This window comes from Arachis ipaensis, chromosome B10, assembly GCF_000816755.2.
Source record: "Arachis ipaensis cultivar K30076 chromosome B10, Araip1.1, whole genome shotgun sequence".
In the NCBI taxonomy this organism is placed as follows: Eukaryota; Viridiplantae; Streptophyta; class Magnoliopsida; order Fabales; family Fabaceae; genus Arachis; species Arachis ipaensis.
The window spans coordinates 3,198,527-3,206,492 of record NC_029794.2 but is presented as its reverse complement, the minus strand read 5'-3'; the positions used below and the strand labels follow the sequence as shown (position 1 = coordinate 3,206,492).

General features: G+C 33.9%; 1 protein-coding gene and 1 long non-coding RNA gene across 5 annotated transcripts; both read right to left on the bottom strand.

The window, feature by feature from the left end:
* LOC107623353 (malonyl-CoA decarboxylase, mitochondrial) lies at positions 3–5,819 on the bottom strand. 4 transcript variants are annotated; one of them, XM_016325578.2, is made up of 17 exons: positions 5,512–5,816; positions 5,286–5,395; positions 4,912–5,002; positions 4,687–4,813; positions 4,425–4,599; positions 3,926–4,070; positions 3,748–3,838; positions 3,300–3,358; positions 3,153–3,230; positions 2,663–2,746; positions 2,201–2,379; positions 1,601–1,729; positions 1,409–1,481; positions 1,069–1,154; positions 633–717; positions 358–474; positions 3–272 (listed from the first exon to the last, which is right to left on the bottom strand). In XM_016325578.2, the coding sequence occupies exons 1-16, from the start codon at positions 5,599–5,601 to the stop codon at positions 457–459; spliced, it is 1,620 nt and encodes a 539-aa protein (XP_016181064.1). In that variant the 5' UTR covers positions 5,602–5,816; the 3' UTR covers positions 3–272; positions 358–456. The 4 variants fall into 4 exon arrangements, with proteins under 4 accessions (XP_016181064.1, XP_020968886.1, XP_020968888.1 ...); XM_021113227.1 differs by having other exon boundaries at positions 47–272; positions 358–477; positions 5,512–5,817; XM_021113229.1 differs by having other exon boundaries at positions 47–272; positions 358–477; positions 4,687–4,802; positions 5,512–5,817.
* On the bottom strand, positions 7,024–7,614 carry LOC110268137. The gene is made up of 2 exons (XR_002356214.1): positions 7,470–7,614; positions 7,024–7,358 (listed from the first exon to the last, which is right to left on the bottom strand). It is a non-coding gene; the product is annotated as an uncharacterized LOC110268137 (long non-coding RNA).

Sequence of the window (7,966 nt, the reverse complement as noted above, 5' to 3'; positions counted from 1 at the left end):
TCGAATCTAACCAATTTTCCTATGTTACACTTTACATTTAATGATCTGAAACCACCAAATTGGTAACAGCAGCACACTGTTCGCTCGAGATGGTGCCTGCTGTCAGTATAGTGTTATATTGATATGAACATACATCATATAGTTTACTACATGGCTTGAGCTTTTTCTTTGTGAAGAGAACTATATAGCTTGACGTTTGCTAAGACAAGCATGAACCATTTATCATAGCCTTCTGCAATGTAGCTCTCTTGCAAGAGTTGCCCCGTCATTATCTATGGCAGTATGAACATAGAAATGTATGAAAATTTTGCAAGTAGTTTCCTACCGCAGTATTGCATTATATATACAATGGCGTACCTTTAATTATCTTTACATAAATCATCATGTGAGGATACAAGCTTCCTCATTTCTAGATTTAAATGCATTTGTTCCTAGTTTAATCCGAGCAAGCAGATTTCATTGTTTCTTGTCACTCTGTTGATGTATATAACAGCAAAAAGGTTAAAATATATAATAGCAGTAAATGCATTTGTTTCTGCTTTCCGTACCAGAAAAGCACAAGATATTTCTGAAAAATGTATATCTCACATCAAACTTGAATGGAGATTAAGCAGATCAGCAGAAGGCATTACCTCAACATAGTGACGGAGATCACTTGAGGCATGAATTTCCCCATTGCTGAAATACGAATGAGCGTACTCTTCTATGTGCCCCAATCTGCAATTAGGCATTATCAGCATACACTTCAAATTTGATAATGTGAATTGAAAATTAAATTGAATTCATCTTATCAAATCCATCCTTTTAAAGAGATTAATAACATAAGTGACCGACAATAGCATGAAATGACAATTACAGTTGTTACACCTTCTAATGGTAAGATTCTTCCCAACCCCACCAAAATAACCAAGGTGAACTTCAGGAAATTTGTCAGCTAAGCAAACAAGATTTTCTAAACATTTATCAAGACCCAAGAACCACCTGATAGCGAAAAGATATAATGGTGTGTATACTTGGGGTAAGAACAAAAACAGAAAAACTAGCTCCAGTGTTTACAAGAGACAGTACCTATAAACATAGTTGACCATGATGCCCGCACTTTGGGAAAGGCCATTTTCAGATCGGTCTGCCATCCAGTTTATTCTTTCAACCATCTATGATATATTAAGAAGATTATGTTACTTGTGGTGCTAGATGAAATCTCCCAGTTTTGGCATACAAATTATAGAGAGAAACAAATGCTAGGAAAATAACTCAGAGAATGTTTCCAATGAAAAGAAATCCAGTCAAGACGTCTGAACATATTGCAAAGCATCAAACATTGCACAGAAACTATCGGTTTCAAAGTGGATGCCATTACCAATAACAGAGAAGTTTATTGACTGTATATTACACTTGCAAGACATACCGCTCCATTTTGCAAGTGAAAATTTGCTACAGAATCCAAAGCCTTCCCTCTTTTCTTCTCTTGCAGAATGTATCTATAATACAAAAAGAATAAAAAGTTCAGATTAACATAAATTATGAAATATATGCATAGCTGTCTAGCTCAGTGCAACTTTAATATTCTCTTGTTTATTTCCGATATTGCTTGCAATACCTCGCACATAAACGCATCAAAGGAGACTTTAACACTGACACAAGTTCTGACGAATGGATCCACTTATAGGATGTAGAAGTAAGCAAGTTGAACATGGTTTCCATACCAGTTTGTCCCATTGCAAGATCCCTGAAACTCATAATGCTGTTAGGTACACCTAAGATAGATGAGAGGAGCCAGTAGAAGTTACCACTAACTAAAGTGTGTAACAATCAGAAATTGGTATCACTAATAGCCATGGCATGGGCATGACTATTTACAAGCACAACACATGGAGAAAAGGATCAAATATGATTATCAATTAATTGAGTTGGAATATGACATCTTTCATTATATAAAATCATGTGAGATTCTTATTTGATTTCAAAATATAGGAACCTATTGTCTGCTTACTATTATTCCGTCAAAAGAGGAGAAACAAAGAAAGCAAGAATAACACAGAACAAATGTAGTGCAGTTATCAGAACAATTTTCTTTATGCTAATGCAAGACTTCCATACAACCGGTGAGATGCCAAATAACATCTAAAAATAGCACAATTCAAAATTTCAAACAAATAGTGTAAGCTTTAGAACCACATGAGAACGGGATGTAGCTTACTTCGGTAAACTCATAAGTGCTTCTTCCTCCTCTGGCTTAAGTATCTTCTCATAGAAAGTCAAATTGGATCCCTCAGTAAGAGTTTGTGACATGTCTCCTTCAGCGAGCCTTTTTTGACATGCCAATTTGGACAAGAGCCACTGCATGAATCCTGGGATGGGACTGAGAGTTGCAAAGGTCTGCAAGCAAATATTGGTCAGCAATCTTAGATGTGGGAAGTTATGACAATATTATATTAATATGGTAAGATATTGCATTATCCTAGAAGAAATGGTTTTTCCAAAGAATTTTCACAACATAAATGTGCACAACAACTATTGGCAATCGCATATTGTAACACAGAGTAAGAAAAAAAGAGTCCAGAATTCTGCAGCTTTGAGAGAAGGTAGAAAGTTTAATGGCTAAAATTTAAATAATTTTACCAGAAATTGTACTAATCTGCAATATTTGTAAAATACTTACAGATATATGTGGCATCTCTCTTTTCACCAGCGTTATAACACGTTTGATAAGAAACTTCCCTAGATTGATCCCTGCTAAGCCAGGCTGCAAATTCATAATTATGCCAATAAGGAATAAAATTATGTCCAACTATTTTCTTTAGGGAGATTTTTGAAGATCTAGTAGAGAATCCCTTCCGATGACCTAAGTTGTTAAGAACAGGTTTCTTAGAAGTTTAGTAGAAAAATCATTTTTCTATCAGTTTTTATTTTCGCATTAATTTTTTCATCTTTTCGTTTCCACTGTTACAGGGGAAGAAAACTAACAGCAGTATAGACAGACAAGTAGCCAGCTATAATTTTCAAACATAAATAAAACAAGTCAAAGGACCAAAATGGGGAATTAAATAAATAGTTGGACAAAATACCCAAGAGTAGAGCTCACTTTCACTGGAAAAATCCTACTGAGCTTCAACATAATATAAATTTTTCACTATTTTTAATATAAGCACCTGAGTTGATGATATAGAGTAGAATAGTGCACAGGTTGCCTCACTTTCAGGTATAGGAGGACTATCCTCCAGAACGTCCTGCGGTACAAAAATTTTTTGGTTACACAGGTATTGAAGAGCAGTTAGCTAGGTCCAGACAATATTTACCTGAATAGAATGGGCAATATTCTTCAGCAGTGCAACTTCAATGAAAATTAGAGGTTCACCTGAGCAGAAAACATAAACCCAGAGCACACAAAATAATTTCACACATTAAAATCTTAGGACAAGACTACTTTTACGGTAGATTTGAGAATATGTCTATTGTCAACCACTGAAATTCATTAAGTCACAAACCATCAAAGCAATCATGTAAAAATTGTAGCCTATATAAAACAAAAACAGCAAATATTAGTTTTTCAATTTACTCGTCATCGGAATAATGGGGTATCAGTCATTAGTAAAGTCTTTTCACTCTTTTGACATCATACATGAAAACTCGGTTGTTTTCAGGCTATTACAAAATCAAATTGAAGAGAAGCCAAATAGTGATGGATTCGATATAGCCAAGTATACAATTATCTTTAGTAACCAATGTTCTAGAAGAAATGCTGACCAGGAATTGCAGGATGTAAATATCCAAAACAACGACGGCCAATTCCTAGCCTTCTCTTTAGATCTAGAAGGTTGCTGATAGGGTGCACAGCCTACACGAGATATTGAAGATTATGCATACAATGGAAGATAAGAGGGGCACTAAATGAAAATTCAAGGAAATGAAAAGGAGAAGGTACTTCGTATGCAACAATTTTCTCCAGAAGAGAAGCAGGATCATCCCATGTAATTTGGTGAAGCTCTAAGGTAGCAGGACTAAGCCACGTACTCAGTTTCTCGTGTAAATAAGAATCTAATGCTCTCAGAGATGCAATATTTTCCTCTCTGTACAGTGGAAGAATTGATTCATCATATTCAAAGTTTTGGAAAAGTAAAGATGAACTCTTATCTTCTCTCTCTCTCTATATATATATATATTTTTTTTGGGGGGGTTGCATTGTTCTCCAGGAAACATGAAATGAACTGTAAATTGATTTTACCAGAAAAGCCTTGTGCAGAGCCTTGTAGGATAAGAAGTACTGAATTCTCTAACATGAAATCCACTAAATTTAATAGAAGCAGCATACAAAAAAGATTTGTTTATTTATTCCTACTGTCATTTCAAGATAACTAAATTAAAGGAAATAGAGACACAATAAAGTTGCTAACAAAATCATGCAGCATAAGCCATAACCTTACGTGAGAATATATAGGATATCAGCACGAAGGATGGACAAGAACCTCAACCCTCCAGGATGAGTGTTGAGGCGCTCAAAAAGGACTTCATAAACTGGCTTAAGTGCATGCCTCAAGTTTCGCTCAATGCGATAGAAAGAAGCAAACAAGCCTTCTTCTTCACTCACTTGAGCTTTGTCTGTAAAACCATATCACACAATTGATTCTCTCACAACACGAGTTTGAAAGCAATAATGCAAAGAGTTACACACACAAAATCACTCACCAGCAGGAAGTTCAAGTGCAAGGTACTGTTTTATCAGTTCACAAACCTGTGACCTATTGAGATCATACTCCCTAGCAAGGAGTAGGAGCAACTTGCGACGGTTTTCATGAGAAAAGCTAAAATAGCCCTACATTATTGTCAACTTATGGAAATTGAATAAGCAATGATATTAAGAGAATTGCATAAAGAAAGTTCCATACCAATGAAACCTAAGATCATACTTACCTCTGAGAAGTTATTAAGCGCATCATCTAGAAATTCCGTCTTGTTCATTGATACCGCAGAGTCCATTGAGGCACGGACATGCATAAACTCTCTACGACCAAGCAAAGATAAACAGAAGCAAAATAAAACCAATGAGTTTTACTACATCTTCTTAGATCATTGACAAGTCCATGCAACTAGGCAGGATCGACTATAGAAATAGATGGATCCGAGTATCCGACAACACAAATTATACACTTATTAATAGAAATTGTTACATATAAAACAATAGATGTATTAAAATATTCAGAACTTCAACAACACAAAAATCATCAATTATTAATAAGGAGAGTATAGATCGACTCATTATACAGAGAGAAAATGAAACTAGAAACCTCTCAGAACTGCCGGAGTCATTAGAAGCTGAATTTTCTTCTCTCGAAGCACCTCCAGCTGATTGGCCTTCTCGGGAATTCCGGTGCCGCTGCATTTGCTTCACGGCGTTCTGTTGTGCATTCATCAGAAACAAACAAACGAATCAAATTCTAGCCGAAAACAATCGAATAACATGAAATCGAAAATCTGCAATAAAGAAAGAAACTGAGAGTTGAAATCACTAACGGTTAGAGAGAGAGGAGAGACAGAATGGTTGGAATTACTGTTAGGCCTCATTCTGGCGCGCATCAAGATGGACAAAGCTTTTTTGCTCATTGATTCCTCTCTGCTTAGTCCCTATTTATTTCTTTCGAGAAATGCGTGCGTTTTGGTGCGCTTCCAAATCTCAAACTAACTAACCTGCCACCTTTCCCTTTTCCCTTTCGGATTGTTTTCTTACAACATTTATTTTTGCAATAAAAACCTTTTGTGATTTTTCGTTCCCACGTTTATCTGGGCGTTGCTTGCAATTGCAGTCCATTCCCAACATCTTTTTAATTTGCTTTGGGGTCCACACCACAATTAACATCTCCAACCGGTTGAAGAAAGTAACACATGTACTTATGCGTAGGGTGTTCACGGTGCGGTTTGGTTCGGTTTTAAGAAAAAAAGTCATTCGATTCGAACGTTTAATCTATGTGTAATACGGTTTGGATTGGATGAAATTTTTTTGGAAATCCGATCCGATCCGATTCGAACACAATCGGTTTGGATTGGTTTGGATTTACGATTTTTAAAATAAAAAAAATTAAATACATATAACAAGTCTCAATATCAAATTTTAAATAATCAACAATGACATAACAAGTCTTAGCAATATCTTAAAAAGTCAACGATAACATAACAATAGAAATAAAATTATACGTTAGTTAAAATAAATAAATAAATAGCATTTTGAACATAAAATATTTATTAAATAATAATAATACATGAATAATAGAAAAATGTATAACAAATTGAACATGTTATAAGTATAATTGTAAATATAATAATAAAATAATAATATTATAGCACATTGTGTGGTTTGGATTGGATTGGATCGGTTATGAAAACTAGATCCGAAATCCGATCCAATTCAACGGTTTACAAAAAATAAAATTCAATCAAATCCAAATTAATGCGGTTTTAATCGATTTTTAATTTGAATCGAATTGGATGAACGGTTTAATTTAGATCGGTTTGGATTTGAACATCCCTAATTATGCGGAATTGCAGACCAGCTCCTTTACCTTTTTCTTTTTCTTTTTAATTTTTTTTTTCTTGCACACTAAAGAGTTCTTTTTTTATGACATAAGAGGCCATAGGCCCAAAGAAGAGAAAACACACGAACAAAACAAAAACCTAACACATACAAAACGAAACAACTCTGACCAAAGAAAAAGAAAACAAAGAAGTCTTACTAGCTATTTGAATTTCTTATTTTTGATTTTGGTCTTACTGCAACGTCTAATGGGCTTCTACGCTCAGAGCCGATTGATGTTTTGGGTTTCGAATTAAATGTATTGGCACAAATTCAAGTGTGTTAGGTTAGTTTAGTGGAAAATTTACTAGTTTTTTAAATTAGTATCGGAGATTTAAATTCCGCTTTATATATGCAATAACCCATTTTCTAGTTGCAAATTCTTAAATAGAGTTTTGATTCGCGATAGATTAATCATTGCTTGTTATTCGATTTACATAATACCAATGAATAAAATATTTTAAAATAAATCTGCATGTGCTCTTTTATTAAATCCTTCTAATACAAGGTTGTGGTGTATAGAGCAGTGAATTTTTTATTATAATACATAAAAAGCTGCAGAAGGCATAATAATAATTGTATCAAATCAAATGATCTTTGGCATGACAATCTGGGTTGACGCTTTTGTAAATACAATTGCAGACTGTCCTACTCAAGCACTGACCACTTGCGATCCCCAAGTTACTTGAATACTTCTGATCACACAATGAAGAACAATGCGGAATAGTGCATACATCAATGGGTATTTTTGCTTGACATTTAGTTAGATATTGTGCCTCTACTAACCCACCATCTGCAACAATAAAACAGGATTATTTGTTATAAAAAAATTTTTTCTAGAACACATCACAAAGATGAATCATGAATGGATAGATGATAAGCAATGCTACTTAGTAGTACATACCAGAAACAAAAAAGAGAACAACAAATAAAACAATAAGAGAAGCGGACATAATTTGATTTCTCATTATTTTTTGTGTCTAAGAGAAATATTTGTATAGAATTATTAGGCGTGTCTGAGGACGAGAATAAGATTTAATGAGCACTGTGAAGATAAAATTATCAAGGCACCTATTTTTATAGTGGATTATACTTTATCTCATTATTCAACTAAAATTTATGATTTTATTCTTGTAATACGTTTAATTAATATAAATAATTATTTTATTGATAATTAACACATTTAATATCTGCCAATGAGTAATAGATCAAATGGCATAGTCTTCCCATATTCAATTAAGAGGTTGCGGGTTTGAGTCTCATATCTTTGATAAAAAAAAACACATTTAATATCTATCAATTATATATTACCAATTTTACGATCAAAATATATCATATGACATTCTTTTATAATTAATTAAATTCTCTTCTTTTAAAATTAAATAGATCTCACTTTTTCCT

Bases quoted from the DNA above. Each gene is read 5' to 3' on its own strand.
- LOC107623353 (XM_021113227.1), bottom strand. From the start codon at position 5,601: ATGAGCAAAAAAGCTTTGTCCATCTTGATGCGCGCCAGAATGAGGCCT. The intron at 4,814-4,911 runs GTAAGTATGATC...ACAATAATGTAG, and splicing joins CGCTTAATAACTTCTCAGAG to GGCTATTTTAGCTTTTCTCA. The intron at 1,155-1,408 runs GTATGTCTTGCA...AATATATCATAG, and splicing joins TTCACTTGCAAAATGGAGCG to ATGGTTGAAAGAATAAACTG.